Consider the following 19,530-nt stretch of genomic DNA (forward strand, 5'->3'; position numbering starts at 1 on the left):
CACCGCTGTTATTTCACCGGCTCGAGACGCTAACGCGAATCAATAGGCAGCACGGCCCCCACGATAACGATCTCCGCTTCTCCTCTCCTCCTCGCATCTCTCCATTCCCCTCGTCACTACACCCGTGCCCTCCTCCGCATCTCCTCCCTCCTCGCGTCTGCCTTGATCTCTGCAGCTTCAATCTATCTCTCCCTCTCCCTCCCACTCCACCTCTCCCCCTGTCTCCATGCCCTCAATCTCACATCCTCCCTCCCCTCCTCCCTTCCTTTCCTCCTCTGCATCTTCTCGATCAGCACCAGCCCGTCTTCTTCCTCTCTCTCACTTTTGCCCTTCCTCGCCTTTCTTCGACACCCTCCTCATCTCGCCACTTGCCTCCCCTCACTCCAAGTGTCTTGTTCTTCACCCTCTCCCTTCTCTCGTATCATATATCCCTTCCTTCCTGTCATTCCCCTTTTTTCTCACCTATCCCCTCCTGCTGGCCTTCCATTTCTTCACAATCTCCTCCCATTTGTTCTCTCCTCCTCTCTATATTTGTCCCGAATCGCCTCCCTCGTGTCTCCTCTTTCCCCCTACTCCTGCCCTTTTTGGGCCTTTCGGATCAAACTCTTCTCCCGGCTCTCTCTTTTCTATCCTCCTCTAATTTCACTTATCTGCCGTCCCTGTATCAATGGCCGCGGCCGGCTTTTAGTGTCGGCCTGTCTGTGCCTGCGGATGGAGCAAAGTATTCCCCAGTCTAGCTCTCGGGTAACAGCAGAGGAGAAGAGGAGAGGAGAGGAAACGTAGGAGATGTATGCCGGTGTTTGGGAAGCGACAGGAAGTTGGTTATCAAAGTTTGGTTGGCAATTTATCTTCTTGCAGCCGCTCACGGAATCGCATCGCATTTTAAAAACCCCAAGCACCCGAACGCTTTAATTTGTGCCAAAACGGTTCTAGCCTTCTTCTGTTCCCAGTCACGACTGAGTCCAACTGAACACACAGACAAGATAAACATATCTGATGTTTCAGTTTGACTTTATCTAAGCCCGTGCGCAATAATCAAAGACAAACATAATAGCCTACCGCAGGAACAAGTGAGAGGCATGACTCGCAAGTTAAAGTACAGGCTCCCGTAAAATACGAGCAAATGCACAGGAAAACACGCTCGTTTTTGATTCGTTGACGCAAAAGCTAGAGCAGAAAACATCTGAGGCTCCTCATCACATCTACAAATCCCTCCTTCGGGCTATGGGTTCAGTATGCCAAGCTAAGGGGCCCTAGCCTAACCTCAGACAAGGTCACACATGCGCACACATTGGCAAACAAACCGACACACACACACACACACAGCGGTGCCAGCAGCTGCACTATGGCTACGGGGCACGAAAGGGTATGAAAGGTAGAGGACAACAGAGGGCAGCGAACAACTTGGAGGACGCAGAGAGAATGAGAACACAGAGGAAGAAGGAGAAGGTGTGTGTGTGTGCGTGCGTGTTAGAGGGAGACGGCGGCGGTGACACAGCACCATCAATTAGATGAACCGAAGTGGCACAAAGGGGGAGCAGGTGCAAATCAGAGTGCGTGTCTCTGTATGTGCAGGTGTCCGCGAGTGCGGGTGAGTACTGTGTGCACGTGCGTGTGTGTGTGTCCGTGTAAATGAGGGAAGGGATCGAATAAATGGGAGCGGAACGCACCTCGAGCCCCAGCAGGGATGTCACACCAGACTTGTCCCGACTCGGAATCCCTCTGCTTCAGCGGATCCCTCCCACCCGCCCCATTACCTGCGGATACAAGTGTGTGTGTGTGTGTGTGTGTGCGCAAGTGGTAGGAAGATGTATGAGGGGTTTCACATCTGTTTCCAAACCTGACGGCAACTATATGTTTAAAATAAGTCGAACTGGATTTCAGTTTCCAGTGTAAACGCAGAGAAGCGCGCTTGGTTCTGATTGCTTCGCTTTTGTCTTCTTCTCTCGTCCCATCTTCCTCCTGCATCGTTCGTTTCTTTCGCTCCTCGCTGGAGGATTCCGATGGAATACCAAGTAGCTCTGCGGCCCACTTTACAGGACCCCAACTCCCTTGTGTGTGTGTGTGTGTGTGTTTGCGTGTGCGAAGGAGAGACCTGGAGAAGGAAAAGCAGAAAAAATAAAAAACTGGGTGGCCACTGCTGAGCTTATCTACGCCACGGGATCCACAGAGCGCCTCCTTCTCCTGCGACTGCATGTCTCACTCCATCTGCACCCAGGAAGGTTACCTAGAGTCGACTAATGCCCTCGCGCGCACGTTTGCGGAGGCGTTGGAGGCAGTCAGGCTCGATCGTTTAAGCTCTCATCAATCCCCATCGCATGCGTGTTCGCGCTTAACGCTTGCAAGTGCGCGCACATAACACTTCCACAAGCCAGAATTGATTCATGTTTGTTGTCGCCCACCTACACGCAGACAGTGACTCGCTCGCGCATAAGCATGAGGACAAGCTGCGGGTAATGAGCGATCAGTTTTCTCTCATTTTTCAGATTTCCGTCACACGCTCAGGTATCCACGACACCGTTTGGTAGACAAAAAAAAAAAAAACACTACCTTGCAATGTGTGTGCTTGATTGGTCCCCCGCTCTCTCTCTCTCTCTCTCTCGCTCATCCCTCGCTCCTTCTCCATCCCCACCAGTCTCATCACGCCGTTACCATGTCAACAAAGCCAGGTTTAGTCCTTCAAAGGGCAACGCGCAGCAGCTGCCCGCTGGAGGTGACCGCGTTGAAAGACAGAGGGGGAGACGGAAAGAAAAGATTGATGGAAAAAAGCGAGATAAAGGAGAGTTGCGCGGAGGAGCAGGACAAGGTCGGGCCCGATGATTTTGGGTCAGGGCCGCGGGAGGCTGTAACGGAGAGAAAAAGATACTCAAAGAAATAGGTGTACAGGATGTGTCCTTTCACAGCCCACATGCTCATCTCCCGCCCATTGTTCGACGCCAAAGTGAAGCGTTTCTGTGTTATGCCCTTGAACGCCTTTATGAAGCGCTGCATGTAGATGTGCCAGGCTTGAATGGAGGCGTGCTTTTCAAAAGAGCACACCGCTGCTGACTTCATGCTGCCGATTTGAGTCCGGGGCTGTATGGAACTGAACACCTTTTTATAGCTTCAACATGTCCCACTGTGAGGTTGTTCCTCTCTAAAAGGTCACCGGACATCAACAACCTGTCAGTCAGGGCGGCGCAATAGAAAGAACATCCCAACAGCATCCACCCTAGAGCTCCTTTTGAATTGAATGTATATTTTTTTTTTCGAGAGAAAAGGCAGCCTAGTAACAAAATCATCTCTGCATCCTACTTTAAGAGCCAATTTAAACCTAGAACTGTATCGGGCAATGCATTTCTCTCACTTGCAGACGGACACATCTGCCTCACTTTCTCTCTCTCTCTCTCTCTCTCTCCCCCCCTGACCTTTCTTTATTCTTTTACGCTGACGCCGCAGCAGCGCGTGTCCGTCTCTCTGTGCTTCCCCGCTCCAGAGTTCCCTCTCCTCTTCGTCCAGGTTTTCGCATTTAACGTCTGTGTTTAACGTTCGTGTCTGGAGCGTCATCTTCATCGGCGACGGAATAGGCAGCCGCTATCTGTAAACACTGATGAGTCATCCTAAACCCCAGAGATGACACTGCAGCCGACACACACACGCGCGCATAAACACACGCTCGCTCAAACACAGCCCTCGCATTAACGGGTCTTTCAGAAACAAAATGGTCTCCGAGATCAACCGGGGCAAACGCGCCACGCTTTGACAGAAACCCTTCAAGAAAACACACTCAATTCAATCAAGAAAGAGGTTTTAGCTCTATAGTTCGATTTTCTAATTATGTCGCCATTGTCTGGCGTTTCTTGAATGCGATTCATTTTCTTACACATCCCACTGTCAGCCCTCTGATCAAGTTTATTAGCTGCCTGTCCAGTGGCCTCAAATCAACATCTGCCCATCTGCCCATCTGCCCATCCGTCCACTTGTGAGTGTCAACGGCAGGTCTCCACCAACCCCCTGTGCCTCCTTCTATAATCTACGCGACTGGCTGCCAGTGACCCCTCGTGACCTCCAGCTGTGTGCCATGACAATAGGACACTGACAAATGTCAGAGCAGATATTGGCTTCCTCCATCTCCTAAGCGTCTCCCTCGGGTAGGAATCCACCCACGCAGTCTGGACAGACACTGCAGAGGAAGAGGAGGAGAGACAGACAGAGAGAGAAGCTGTGTGCACGTCTGTCCATCTGTCTGCCTGTCTGTCTTGTCTGTCTGTCCCCCGTGCTGAACCAGAGGTTATCAAGCGAAAGGGCACGGTAGATGGGAGGGTACAGGCAGGAGATCTGAAGAGAGAGCGCGTTAGCTGGAGGCTTCGGAACGCTTCCTGCGCCGCGTTGAAGTGTGCGTAATTAGGAAGGGGATTGCAGCATACTGATTGGGAGCAGCGCCTGAGCCAGGTTGCCGTGTTATTTTGGAGCGTGCTGTGTTAAGCACGGTGTTAAAGGCAGATGTGGCAAGACGCGAGCGCTTGTGTGTGTGTGTGTGTGCGCGGCGAAGGGGGAGGAGGGGGCGAGAGGGAGCGTGGCGTGTTTGGGTTATTTTCAAGTGCGTTGTCAGGTTGTCGGCGAGCACGTGAGCTCAGCTTTGGTGTGTGCAGTGCTGGGTTCGCGTTGTGACGATTCCGGAGGAGGTGGCGAAGTGTGATTTTGAGTGAATAGGTGTGATGGGATGCGTGTGTGTGTGTGTGTGCGCGCGCTTCCTCCCAGGCCACTCCACCTCTCCAGCAAACTGCCTCTGCATGCATAATTAACCAGGAGGACCGGGGAGGTAAACACACAGGGAGACGTTCCATTCCTCCTCTCTGTATGCCTCCATTAATGCGCGCCTGTGCGCGAGTGGGTCGGCGTGTGTTTGCGCATTTGCATACGTGTTTGTTTGTGTCAGACAGACAGAGAGCAGGGGGAAAGGAAAAAAAAAAAGATTCGAAGCGAAAGAGTGCTTCAGAGTCAGAGTTGATGGAACGAGGGGAAGCTGTCTCTCTCTCTCTCTCTCTCCCTCTCTTTGTGTGTTCATGTGTGCACGCGTGGAGAAAAGGAGATAAATCCCATCTCAAGCTGCCTCTGAAGATGATGCGATGAAAGAGAGGGAGAGAGGATAAAAAATGAATGAAGGGGGGGACTGTAACCAGTCACAGCTCTGCGCATTATGAACCATCCAGCGGAACAATCAGATTCACCCTCCTCCCCTGCTCCCTCGCGTTTATTTTTTAGTTTTATTCTCTCCCTCTTTCCGTCCTGACACTATTTTATTAGGGCACATTTTAACGCTCAAGATGAAAAGGTCCAACTGGTGCTTCTGGGTTCTTTTTTTGTTTTGTTTTTGTTTTTCAAAAATACATCTAGAAAAGCACACGCTCATAACGAAATCTATAAGGGCAGTTGCCTTGACAAGCAGTGGGAAGAGACCACGGTAATCAATCCCAACATCTAGCAGCTCATGTTCGTCTGCGGAGCTGAAGCCTTTGGCTAATTATGCAGGCCATCGCGCTGAGAGCTCACACAGAATCTTCAATCTTGCATGCATACGTCCTTGTGTGGGCTTGTGTTTGTGTGTATATATATATATATATATGTGTGTGTGGTGTTTGCTACAGTTCATATTTCCCAGGGGCCCAGGTTACTCAGGAGCCCACTCAGTAAATCATTCATCCACTTCCGTCCTCTGCACCTCCTTCTCCTTGTCCACCCCCTCTTCAAACTTATCATTCTATCACTCTCCCCCTAATCTGGCATCCCCCATCTCGACTCTATCCCTCTCCACTCCACGGCTGCCTTGTTTTTCTCTCTCCCGCAACATCCCCGACGCCTCATTGTCTCTCCCCTCATGTTGCCGCTCTCCTCTCTAGTCAGGGCAGGGGAGAGATTTGAGGGCATGAAAAAGAAAGCGATGGTAGTTGAAGGAAGAAAAAAATGTGTCTTTCCACCACAGACAGCATTGTGTCGTGAGGCGAAAGATGCGAAGGAAGACAGAGTGATGAAAAAAAAATAAAAATAAGGACATAAAGCAAACACACAAAACATACAAGAAAACAAGGGAAGTGTGTGTGTTGGGGGGGGGGGTTGATGTGTGTGTGTGTGTGTGTGCAGGTGTAGCAAACAGCGAACCGTGTGTGTTTGCTTCTCCTTCATCCCTCCACCTCCGTGCTCAAGCAGCAGCAAAATCAATGCAGCGGCTGAACAGACAGACAGACGAATAGTTGGACAGATCAACGGGGGAGGATTCTGTGATCCCAGCATCTATCCTCGGTCCCCTCTCCTCTTTGACCCCTACTGAAGCGGTGACGTGGTGCACCCACGAATAAAGCAGTGGGCCGACTCCACAATGCCAGGCTTTCTCTGTGATGAGAGATGGAAGGAGTGGAAGGAGGTGCTGCAGGGAGGTGGAGAGGAGACGTGATTAGAATGTAGACGCCGGCGTACGCACACGTGTGTGTTTGAGTAAGAGAGAAGGGACCGAAGGAGAAATTAAGTAAATTGATTGGACAGAGGATTTGGTTTGTTAGCTTTAGTTTTAAGGGAGAGACAAACAGTGAAATGTCCAATTAATTATTCTTCAAAACGGACAATACGGACGAGAAGGGAGATGGCTTAAACGCAGACAAATACACAGAGAGAGACAAGTGATGTGTGTCTCTCTTTCAATCCTTTATGCTGTGACCGGAAAGCTTGATTTGGGAGTATCCTTGTCACCTACGAGCATATTTATTTAGGTCATTGTGTAAAAACAAAAAAGTATTCTCACTCACACATTCACAGACACACTCATCACCCCAGGTGAAGCAGCAGTGGGCTGCAGGCAGGGGAGATAGGAAGGTAGGAGGGAGGACAGAGCATCTCCAGGGGAATCTATCGGTGCGTGTGTATTTGTCTATGAGAGTGTGTGTGTGTCCTTCTTTGTTGTGACTGTGTGTGTGTGTGTGTGTGCATATGTAACGGGGCTGCCAAGCTGTAGACCCGCACAGTACAACTCAAACATTCACAAACACATACACGAGAGAATGAATGCGCGCAATATCCACACAGTGTGTGTTTCAGAGATGAATAATGCTACTGTGCGTCTGGTGGGATGCACCATTGTCCCGGGGGCGGGCTGAATGCTGGGATATTGTGCTGAAACCGGCTGACACACACGTACACGCATGCACAAACACGCAAGCACAGGCTCAGTGCTCCTTCTCCAGGTGACTCTTTCCTTTTATAGACCGAGAACACTCTCAAACCGTCCTCTCTGCTTTCGCTACTGTATGACTGCGTAACGCATGCAAACACACAGACACGTGCACGGGCAGGTAAAAGATTGCAGACACACGCATTCACATACAGAAAAACACACACACAAGCGAACACAACAAAAACTCCCTTGACACCCCCACTGGTGCATTAAAAGCAGGCACGTGAACACACTTTGTAACACTTCCTGCTTCCGCTCAGACAAAATTGGAGTTTGTGTGTGTGCAGGAGATGGCTTGAAGAAGAGAGGAGAAGAAAAAGAGGGCTTTGTTGGACCTTTGAAACAGTACCTCAATAGCAAACTAGAAAAGATTGCTTTGCATTCCATTGCTTGCTTAAATAAGGGGGTTGGAGTTAGGGTTAGGGTTAGTTAAAATCTGCAAAGAAAGGGTGCAATATAGCTCTGAATGCCTCATATGAAATCAGTTGGAAACAAATTCAGCAGTCGTGATGGTTATGTACTGTAAGTGAATCAGTTTGTACTCACACAACTCACAAGAATGTGCACACACATGTACACACATATGCACAAGAGTAAAAATGAAGTCTTTTTGAAGAATATTTGACAGGTGAATGTTAAATTTGAATTAGACACTGAATAATAAAGAAGGAAATACAGAATGGTTAAACCCCAGGGTCAACAGCACTAACTCTCAAAATTTCTTGTCTTTTTTCACTTCCCCTCTCTCTCTACCTCCAGATCCCTCAACCCCCTCCCCCTTCCCCCTTTCCTGTCTCACCTCACCTCCCCCTTCCTACTCTGGCTACAGACGGAAAGAGTATGCAGTCCTTCCGCGAGCGCAGCGGTGGTTACCACAGCAACCAACCCTGCTACCAGCAGGAGCCCCATGAATTATCCCGCCTGGAGACCTATCGCCAACACCCGCATCATCCCCACCCCCAGCACCCACATCCAGGCCCTGGTCCTCATCCAGGCCCAGGCCCAGGGCATACTAGGCCAGGCTATGAGGCCCATCCCCTGGCAAATCCAACGAGCAGCTTGCCTTCAGCTGGAGGACCAGGTATTGGAGGACCCAAGGACTGTTATAACCAGCAAACCTATGCTAGTTACCCAGGAAACGGAGGAGGGAATGGTAGTGGAAACGGGGGCTCGGCAACAACGCAGGCAAAGAAATCCTTCAGAGGAAATAAAGTGCCCCCACCAAACCCCAGTCAGCATCTGCAGGGTCCTGGAGGTTACAGTAACCATGTGGGCCCTGGGAATTACTCAGCCCAGTATATGAGCGAGAACCACCTGCAGCAGAAGTGGGAGGACCCAGCCCAGTTAGCACAGTATGAGCAGGAGATGGTGGGACGTTTGGAGGCTGGTGGCACCCCTGCACCTGCCGCTTCTCAATACATGGACCAGAACATGCTTGGGCACTCTCAGACCCAGTGCCACCAGCCTTCTACCCCTGCCTACACCAGCCCCCACCATCAACCTCACACTTCTAACCCTGCCCCCTCACCTCTCATGTACCCCCAGAGTCACCTGCACTACCCACAGCACTCACCTTCTCCATCATCATACATGGAGAAGTGCAGCCCTATGCCCCATTGTTATAAAGGTTACAACATGCCTCCTAATTCCCAGTATGGCAGACAAATGAGCAGCCATAGCAATCTGAAGCAGGGGGGCTACAGGTCAAACCAGAACAGTTATGGTTACCAGCAGCCTCCCTCCAGAGGTTATGAGCAGCAGCCTCCTTTACATGCCATGACTAACCCCCAGGAGCCCCACCCTAAGTACCAGCACTATAGCCAACCCCAACAAAACTACTGTCTGTCTGAGCTGCCTGTCAGATCACCAGAACAGTATTATCAGACTTGTAGCCCCTCTTCCAGCCACTCACCTGCACGCTCAGTAGGACGCTCCCCATCGTACAGTTCCACCCCTTCACCACTAATGACCAATCCAGAGTCATTCCAGTATGGCCAACCACCCATGACCCCTGGGGCAGCCTCCTCATCATCATCCTCTTCAGCTGGTATGCAGGAGCAAGCCAGCACCAACAGCACTATGTTGATACCCCCACGCTCACACCCCTCCCCGAGCGTACCCCATGCAGTCCCTCACAGCTACACTACCACACCACAAGTCCCCACCATGAAAGAGCGCTTCTCAGAAAAGCTCTTATCAAACCCCAGTTTGTGGAGCCTGAATGCCCTCACATCTCAGGTGGAGAACATCTCCAATAATGTCCAACAGCTACTGCTTTCAGAGGCCCTGGTTGCCAACAAAAAAGGTAGCAAGCGCAACAGTGGTGGGAGCAACAGCAGTGTTGGAAGTGGAGTATCCTCCAAAAAGGGTGAGGAGTACAAAAGTCCTTCATATCCAGATGGTGGTGGTAGTGTTGGAGGGGGACCCATGCAGGACCCATACTCTACACCCCAGCATCAACCACTGCCCATGGAACTCCATGAGGGAGGTTACTCGAGCAGTAGTGATGAACCACTTGACAGGGGCTACTACTACTTTGGCCAGGGGAGAAGTCCAGCCCAGGCCCATAACAACACACAACTCAGCCTGGACACAGCCTCTTCATGCTCCATGGCATCTCCAGACGATATGTCTACCAGGTCTGGGGACTCAGGTTTGCACAACCTTACTCCTGACCCCACTAGATGTCAATCTGTGCCAGGAGGAGATGGCATGAGCACTCCAGTAAAGAGCATCGGTGATGAGAGGTCTCCAACAAGCATTATAATCCCCAGTCCTATGAAGCAAGAAAGAGACTCCCCTTCGGATGTACATATCAATGAACCTGTCAAAGAGAATTTTGAAGAATCAGCCTGGACAGAGAAATCAGCTGACAAAGAAGAGTTGACAACAGAAAAACCTCTTGACTGTGAAAGTGATTTAGACACAACTAAATCTACTGAGAAACTAGAGAAATGGTCAGATGAAGAGAAATGTCCATCTGTATGCAGTGAAGTTAACAAAGAGGTGACAGAGAAAAGATTTTGCTATGAGGAGACAATGTACCAGGAGGTCCAGAGCAAATATGACCCTGATGCAGGAGACTCAGTTGAACAGTCCCCTGCAGCTCTCTCTGACTCCAGCCACAAAGATCACTTTGGCCAAGAGATGAAATCAGAAACATTCAAATCAGAGTCTCCAACTGCATCTGAAAGCTCAGTGAAAACATTGCCCTTTATTTCAAGAGGTGACCTTGAACAGGATCAGTATTCCATAGATAAGGATGACAGCTCAGAGAACACCTCTCCGACACCCCAAGTCGAGGCCTTGGAAGACAGTAACTCAGAAAAGCCTGGAAGCAGAGATCAGGAGAATGAGGTGGGAGAGGAAAAGGGGAGAGCAGAAGAGGAGGTAAATGAAGAGGAAGACGAAGAAGAACAGAAATGTTGTCTTTCACCTCCTTTATCTGCAGAGGTGAGAGAGGAAACTGAGGACGAGGGAGAAGTGAGTCTGTCATTAACTGAGGAACATATGAATAATAAAGATGGGCTGGAGAAGCTTTCTGGAGATCTCGGCAGCAAAACAGAAACTCAGAGTGCTGAGCCCAACATTGACAATGAATTTGCAGGGGCACCGGCCCATCCAAATGCTGCAGCAGCAACCACAGCAGCAGATGCTTCAGCAAGGGAGTCAGCCATTGGTGACACTGCCCCTCAGCCTCAGTCTGCTATGCCAGTGTTTTCTGCTCTCAATGACAAGGCACCTGCAGCTCAGGCAAGGGATCATATTGATCATAGTGATGCTAAAATGCTGGAGCCAGACTCTCCTCAGCTACCAGGGAAGTCAATACTTCCCTCAGCCCCCTCCTGGGCAGACACTCCACCTTCCCCCCAAAAAGGTGACGAGGACATGGAACCAGGAATAAGCTGTTCAAGTGCTGTGACTCCCTTGGCCAAGCCAGAGCCAGTGGCTCCATCCGCACAGCCAAGGGCATTTGGACGTAAGTATGCTAGGGGCAGAAGGAGAATCCTACATTCTGGTGTGGGGATCAGACGACAGCTAAGCTTGGAGAGGGACGGGGAAAAGGATGAGGAAAAACCCCTCTCTCCTATGAAAAAAACAAGCATGCCCCCAAGCAAAACTGAGCTATTCTCGGATCAAATGGACCTAGCTCATAAGGAATCTGTTGCCAGCCAGACTCCCAAAATGCTAACTGATGGATTTCGTTCAAGAATGTGCACACGATCATTCAATTCATCAGATTTGCCACCCAAAGCCGAACCTCATATTAAGAGAAAACCAGGCCCAAAACCAGGTTCAAAGCCTGGCCCCAAACCAGGCCCAAAATCTGGTACAAAACCAGGGCCAAAACCAGGAGCAAAACCAGGACCTAAACCTGGCCTAAAGCCTGGACCTAAACCTGGGCCAAAACCTGGGTGCAAGCTGGGACCAAAACCCGTGCCAAATGAACCAGAGATACCACCGAAAATTGAGACTCCCCTAAAACGAAAACCAGGGCCCAAACCAGGTTTAAAACCTGCAACAAAACCGGGGCCAAAACCTGGATCAAAGCCTGGACCAAAACCTGGGCCAAAACCAGTGCTAAAGCCAGGTTCAAAACCAGGACCTAAGCCTGGACCCAAGCCTGCAGATGTTCTGCCCCCCATTGACACTGTAGCCATCAAGGCTCCAGTGGGTCGCCCCAAGGGCTCAGTTTCTAAAGCAAAGCTTGTGCAACAAGAAGACATAGTTCAAACTTTTACAGGACTTCAAAGGGGCAGGAAGAGTCTGAAAACTACAGTTTTACAAGTAAACCAGGAAGTAAAACCAATTCAGCAAGAGGAAAAACAAACACACCATGACGCAAAGGCACCAGAGCATGAGGGTAAGAACATGGTCTTGAGGTCGAGAAAACCCTCCCAGGACAACTTGTCAAAAGAAAAAGAAAAGATCATAGGGGAAGATATGCTAACCCAGACTTTAACGGAGATTAAAGTCAATGAAGTTTCACAAGTACAAAAGCTCATAACTGAAGAACAAACTTTAACTCCCATTAATAATTCAGTCAAAAACACAGAGGACACAGGAGACGTACCACTAGTCCAGACTGAACAATCTGAAGAAAAGACACCCATTGCACAAAAACGGAAACCTAGCCCAGAACTTTCCACAACAGCAGTAAAGAGAAAGAGGGGTCCAAAGCCCAAAGCAAAAAGCTTACCTCCTCAGCCCTCCCTGCAAGAACAAGTCATCCCTACACCAAAAGAAAAGAGTGCCCGGGGCTCCAGGAGAAAGCGAGGGCCACCTAAGAAAGATTCTGTGGTCACTCCCTTAACCAAAGACACTCCCATCATCAGTGGTCCTGAAATCACTAGTGATGTTCCTGTGGTGATTCCTCAATGCCCCACCAAAACAAAAGTTCTCCCGCCACGCAAAGGCAGAGGACAGAAATATGAGGCGATGGTGCAGAAAATTACATCTCCCAGCTCAAAAAAACACCTCCCAATTCCCCAGCTAGACACCAATCTAATTGATGATTTGACAACCAAGACTTTGTCTGAACATGTCTTGAAAGAAGGAGGGACAACTATGGTAAATACCAGTGAGGTGACAGAGTCTAGACAAGAAGGGGTGAAAGAGCACAAAGGGGCAGTGAGAATAGAGGAGGTGACACAAGAAAGAGAAAAGCACGAGGTGAGTCAAGAGGCACCAGGAGGGGCGAGGCAAGGGGTGAAAGAAGAGGTTGCAATTGAGAATGAGACACGACATTTAGACATTAAACCAGGGACACAGCAGGATGTCACAGTTGACACGGTTTGGAGTTCAACAGCGGCCCCATCCCAAGTCAGGACTCCAGATGAGTGGACACAACACGACTTAGAAGGTGTACCTACTGCTGCTACTAAGTCTGCCAGAACTAAAAGAAAGAGATGGGCAATGGTGGAGAGCACAGATGCATCAGTCGTGGCCTTGGAAGCAGGGAGCCTAATAGTTACAACACCAAGGCTAGCCAAGCAAAGGGCCATTAAAAACAACCACGAGATGCACCTAAAACAAAGGAGGAAGAAACGAAAAGGCCAAGCTCTAGAGGAACCAGAGACATCTGAGGAGACAAACATTGAATGTGCAGAACAAGAGGAGGGAGCAGAAGAAAATGTAAACGCCACAGAGTCCACAGTACCTCTGCAAGGCAGCCCAGATGAGATCATAGAAACCCCCCTAGTGGCCAGTACAGAACTCAGCCATAAATCCCGAAGAGGCAGAAAACCATCAGCAAACCTAATCAAAAGGAAACAAAGCAAAGCCTCATCAGAGCAGATTCCTGGCAAGCCAATGAAGATCCACAAAAAGCCTGGGCCAAAACCCGGGATGAAAGATGCCATTGAGGTAATTGAGGCAGTAGTACGGGCTGCAGGATGTGAGCAGGCCGAGAAAGAAGAGAGAGAAAAAGAAGAAAAGGAAAGAAGGGGAAGAGAAAACATAGAAAAAGAGGAGACATGCATTGCCGGCCCTGTAGTGACAGTATCAGATAAACAGACTGAGATTATTACTGTGAAAAGAATAAGGCGCAAACCAGTCCATCAAAATTCTAAGCTGTCTTTTTGTCCTTACGTACGGATTAACGACTCCAGAGACTTTTCCTCTTGGTGTGCTGTAGTCAATAAGCCGGAGGACGCGGTAATATTTCAGAGACGGAGAAAAAAGGGTATACTCAGAATGAGGAATCCTTTCACCGTTGCAAAAATTGTGCCACATACTGCTGCCATGCTGCAGGGACCAATGGTAAATAAAAACCTAATTGGTAGGTGTCTCACATGTTGCCTGTGTGGAAAACCAGCAAATTACAAAGACCTAGGCGACTTGTGTGGACCCTACTACACAGAGGACGGCATTCCACGGAAAATCTTGACGATCCAGGGCACAGAATCCTTCAGGGTAGAGTCAGACAAGACAAATGACGACACCAGTAGCGGCGCTGAAGAACCAGGGAGCTCCTCGAAGAACGAGAATGAGGGCAGCACAGAAGAGGAGGGAGTCATAGAGGCACCATCTCAGGAGGGCAGCAGTAGCAGGCACCATCACTGGCACTACCGACGGGCAGAAAGAAAGGAACGACTGGGTCCGGAGGGTGGTCCTCGAAGATTAACTCTCCGGGAGAGGTTCAGGAGAATGATGCAACTCCAGGCCATCCGCACGACGGCCACGGGGGACCAAGACGGCAATAACAGCACGTTCCAAAGGCTACAACTGGAGGCAGAGGCCAAGGAGCACTGGGCCCACGAAAACTGTACCATCTGGACCAAGGGCATAATTATGGTAGCTGGGAGGCTATACGGCCTAAAGGAAGCTGCCAACAACTCAGCGCAAACGGTACGATTGCAATTGTTGCCTGCGAGTCTTTGACTATTCTGATGCACTCAGTATACGGTCACTTTCAGAACTGCTGTTAACGTCTGACATTTTCCCCCCCCTCTCTTTTCTCTCTGTCCCTCTGTCCCTCTATTGGTCAATTTGTTTGTTTCTTTACTGGTCTTGGTCCATATGTCCATCTGTCTGACTAACCCCAGAGCTGCTACAAGTGCCAGATTGTGGGGGCGTCCCTCAGCTGCTGTTGGAGAGGCTGCTCTCATAAATACCACTATGTCTGCGCCAGAGAGATAGGTAAGAGGCCGCAGTGAGAGAGGAAGAGAGCAACAAGGGATGAAAAGGGAGAGGGGAGGAAAGGGGATGAAGGGAACTGGAAATGGGAAACTAAACAGGGGTTGAGAGGGCAATTGGGAGGAAACAATAAGGCGGGTTGAACAGAGGAGAAAGGGGGGGAAGGGGGAGAGGAGAGAAAAATTGGACGTGGGTAAAATGAGAGAGGGAAAATGTACCAAGTAGTAACATTACTGAGCTTGAGAAGAGATGTTGGAGTGCTAGGGGAGAGCAAGAACTGGAAAGGGAGGTAGGGAACTTTGAATAAATGCAATGATGAGAGAGAACAAGGCAAGACTTGAGAGGCAGGAAGGTGTGTGTGTGTGTGTGTGTGTGTGTGTGTGTGCACTATTGACCACAACTGTGGCTCATTCCGTCCGTGCTTCCACCTGGAGACTAAATGTGCATGTGTCTTCCTGCCCAAACGCTAGCATAAACGGTCCCCTATGTGCATGCTAGAACCTGTGCATGTTCCTTTCAGTGCCTCGTAGTGTGTGTGTGTGTCCCTGTGAGTGTCCGTGCGTCACGTGTGCTGTGCGACATGGCTTCGCCCTGTACCGCCTCAAGAAAGTACAGTGCGAGGATTAGAAGGCCCGCCGCATCTGCCAAACCGGCACAGGAAGCAAAGCAGGGCCCGTTTTAATCCCGCTGAGTGCCCCAGCCATATCTGCCTGCCTGCCTGCCCGCCTGCTCTGCAACTCAACCGCTCAGAGTCTCCTTTCCCTCTGCCGCTCACCCTCTCTCGCTTCCCTTTTTCTTGCTCATCTTTCACGTTAACCTCACCTCTTCTACCATTTATCTGTGTTTGTCGAGGAGGGTTGAAGAGGCTTTTTTGTGAGTTTCATTCATTTACCTGCAATGTTATGGCTTATTCTGTCCTTACCCTTTTCTTTCTTTCTCTTTCTCTCTCTCTCCCCGACTCAGGCTGCACATTCCACGAGGACGACTTCTCCATCAAATGTCCTAAACACGAGGTAAGAAAAACGAATGCGCGTCCGCCCTCGCAGGCAGCAACCCGCAACACTTAGGGGCACTTTACACGAAAACGATTGGAGGTGAAAAGCGCAAAACATTTTATCGGATGTCCTATATCGTTTAGATGGTGACGGCGTTTTTGGGGGTTGAAAACGCAAAAAAGTGAAACCACCCTCCAGAGTGGAAATCTTAAAAACGCTCCACCCTCGCGTCACCGTGCAAAGGGTGAAAAACGCAAAACTGCGTTTCTCGTCGAATAGAAATGACAAGCATGCGACAGGACCGGAAAAACAAGTAAACAACATGTCGAGCTCCGCGATGGAGGTTCAACAGGCCCTAGCCGCAATAATTTGTATCCAAGTGGTTGTTTTGGTTAATGTATTTCGCGCGCTAAGCGTGGAAAAGTACAAGAAAAGTAAATACCTCTACGCAGGCACTCTTGGGAGTGTTGCCACCTAGCCATCTGGCGCGTATACTGCATCTATGTGTATGAAATTTCACACACTTTTGCGTTTCCGTTTGAACACAGATTTGTTTCAGAAACGCTCGTCTAAATGCGGAGTTAAAAGTGAAAACGAAACGCCACTTTTGCGCTTTTGGTTCAGATAGTTTCCATGTAAAGGTAGCCTTAAAGTCTTTCTGCTTTTCGAGCCACTCTGCATATCAGTTTTCGTCTCCCCTCCAATTACCAGTCTTCCACTCCGTTGTTTTTCAACCCCCTCCACTTCCAAAAAAAAAAGCTGTGCTCACACATTTCTGTCACAAGCAGCTGACTGGATAGTTGACAATCGCCAGCTCTTGTAAAACAGAGAAAGCATCAAAGGAAAAAGCATAAGTGCTTGGTGCTCGCTGTACCCTGGCATCAAGCACCCATCTCCCATGCCAATAAGTAAGCCATGAAGGATATCATCTGGAACTGTCTAATCTTTTGTAGCCAAACCGCTACGTACCCATTGGCGTTGTCGAGCTATATTACAGTATTAATGCTCGGTACGGACTGTTATGACTTCAGGCCACTGCATTTACAGTGGGTCACAGTATTTTTGGAGCTAATGTGAGCAGTAAAACCCCAGGAAGAGCTTTTCCTGCAGGACAGGACGCCATCTGGTGGCCTTGTCTTCGCACCGCAGCACGCGGGGAGGAAGGTCAAATGCAGGAGGGGGCGGAGGGGTGGGGGGTAGAGCTAGAGATGCTGACATTCAGCAGGGAGCAGCGGTGCATTGAGGCAGCGGTGGCAGTAGCCTCCCATCCTCCCTCCCCTCTCTGCATCCCTCTTTCCCTCCCTCTTCCCCTCTCCTGCTCTCCTCTGTGCATACTGACAGGGATGAAAAGCTGGCTGCTGATCAAAACACCCCACCCACCATCACTGCCTGCTATCTTCCCCGCATGCTCTCTCCACGTTCCCCTCTCTTCCCCTCTCTCGTGTTCTTCCCCTCCTTTCTTCCCGCTCGCCTTATTTTGCCCCCGTGCTCCCTCTCTCCGCTCCAGCTACCTCAGCCTCTCACTTCTGCTCGCTTCTTATCTCCTGCAAGCTTTCTCTCTTCCCCCCCCCCCCCCCACACACACATTTTCGGTCGTCCTCCCCTCATGCTTCCTCATCCCGTTCTACCCCTTTCTTTCTCATCTTCTCTACTCCTCTCCCCACCTCTCTTCACCTCAACTCCCACGACGAAGCGGCAGAAATAGAGTGTGAGAAGCAGAGGGGGAAAAGGAGAGCGAGTCGGGGAGAGAGAGAGATTGTTGTTAGCGGGCTGAGGCAGAGCTGTCATCAGCTGAGGGATCTGAAGGTCTGTGAGTGTGTGTGTGTGTGTGTGTGTGTGTGTGTGTGTGTGTGTGTGTGTCTGTGCTGTGCCAATTTACGCTGAGCGGCCTAATCAAAAGGAAGAGCAGACGCACGCACACACACACGCACACACACACAAGAAGCATGCAACCACCGCACCCATGGGTCCCCCTCAGATATACTTCCTCTGTTGTCTTGGTTTTAGGTCTAGAAAAAAAAGCGCGCACACACACACACACACACACACGTCGCCTTCAGCTATGGATTGTCCTAGCGATGACGGACACATGCTGTTCATTAACAGGTTGCACGTAAAGCTCTCTCTCACACACACACACACACACACACACACACGTAACGCAGGGAGCGCAAGGGAGACGAGGCCGAGAGAAAAACAGACCGCTTTCTCTGAGCTCGAGTGGGAACAAAAGACGAATGAGGCCAGTTACATCAGACAGCGGCGCGCTGAAAGAGGCAGAGAGGCAGAGAGGGAAAAGAAGGGCGGCGAGAGAGAGGGAGACAAAAAAAAGCGACGGGAGGGACGCCGTGATGGAAAAGGTGGAGGGAAACAACAGGTGAGAGCGAAGGTGTTAAAGAACGAGTGCTCCTCCGGGGAGGTAAACAGAAAGAGGGAGTGGCGGGGACTTGAAAGAGAGAGAGAGAGAGAGAGGGAATCAGAAAGAGGAAGAGAGGAAGATAAAAGACAGAGAGCAAAGCTGGCGGTCTGAGTCCGGGGCATAAGGATGGGCAGCTGGCAGTTCAGAGACAGAGAGGGTGAACAAGAGACGCTGGCGGGGGGGGGGGTGAGCTGCAGAGGGGTGCAAGGGTGCTCCACCACTACGAGCACAATTAGAAGGCGTTCCTGCTGTGTCTTTCACAGAGGAGTGGGTTCACCGGCCAGCTGCAGCCGTCTCCAGACTCATGCACACCGCGTGTAGCTTTCGGTCATGTCTTCACTCTGCCCATCTGCACTGAGACGCTCTCAGACCGTCTCAGAGTGTCCTGTCCGCATGCGTATGGTGCACAGAGCTGTGAAAATGACAAGATGTACCGTGTACTGCTGTGAGGGGACAGACAGCAGGCAGGGACCTAAAAAAAAGAATCTCTTGCACAAGTCAGACCTTTGTATGTTTGCGTCTTCTGATTTTAAATCGGTTTCTCTACCCTTCGTCTGCAGGACCTGTAAGATATTCCTGTGTATCACCTTCACCAACAACTCCACCTCTCTGCCAGACACCACCTATATCCAGCAAGACAAAACGCCATCCTAACAGCCACCTAAAGGCACGGTGATGACTGATGATGGACAGGCATGTCGGCCAGTGGGGCCGGGGGGGGGTGCGGTAAAAGGCTGCACCGACGTGGAGCTAGGAGCAATACAAACCCTGGAGAACAGCTCTACGGAGAGCAGCTTGCACCCCGAACCCGGCCCAGAAGAGGCATTTATTTATTTGTTTTTTTTCCTGAGCCCCTTTACTGCAAGGCAGAAAGCAGCGACGCCGCTCGACAGGAGGACACGCCGCACGGTTCTGTTTGAAACGCAGAGCGAGGAAAAAGCGCGCGCGAGTTCTGCCTTTTCGGACGGGTCGCTTATCACATCCAGACACCTGGCGGACACTGATTGGACAGGAACGTCCCTCTGGCCGTCCCTCTGGCCGTCCGCGGGGTTGCCAAGAGGTGCACACACGGGCGAGCACGTGAGCGTCAACCACAGAAATGTCATCCACCACAACCACCACATCGTCATCAAAATCAAAATCATCAGCGTGTTTGTGCACATGTTGTCCGTGTGAGCGTGAAGAAGTGCATCTCCAGTTCAAGATGTCACGCATCCCAAAAAAAAAAAAAAAAAAGTTAAAAAAAAACAACAAAAAAACAAAACAAAACAAAA

General features: G+C 50.2%; 1 protein-coding gene across 1 annotated transcript; it reads left to right on the plus strand.

Moving 5' to 3' along the window:
• Positions 1-8,044: 8,044 nt before the first annotated feature.
• Positions 8,045-18,910, plus strand: rai1 (retinoic acid induced 1; the record flags this gene model as incomplete). Its single annotated transcript, XM_084570025.1, has 5 exons — positions 8,045-14,554; positions 14,752-14,845; positions 15,806-15,855; positions 18,520-18,701; positions 18,817-18,910. The coding sequence occupies 5 exons, from the start codon at positions 8,045-8,047 to the stop codon at positions 18,908-18,910; spliced, it is 6,930 nt and encodes a 2,309-aa protein (XP_084426151.1).
• Between the last annotated feature and the right edge of the window lie 620 nt (positions 18,911-19,530).

Source organism: Chelon labrosus, assembly GCF_963514085.1.
Source record: "Chelon labrosus genome assembly, chromosome: 21".
NCBI lineage: Eukaryota > Metazoa > Chordata > Actinopteri > Mugiliformes > Mugilidae > Chelon > Chelon labrosus.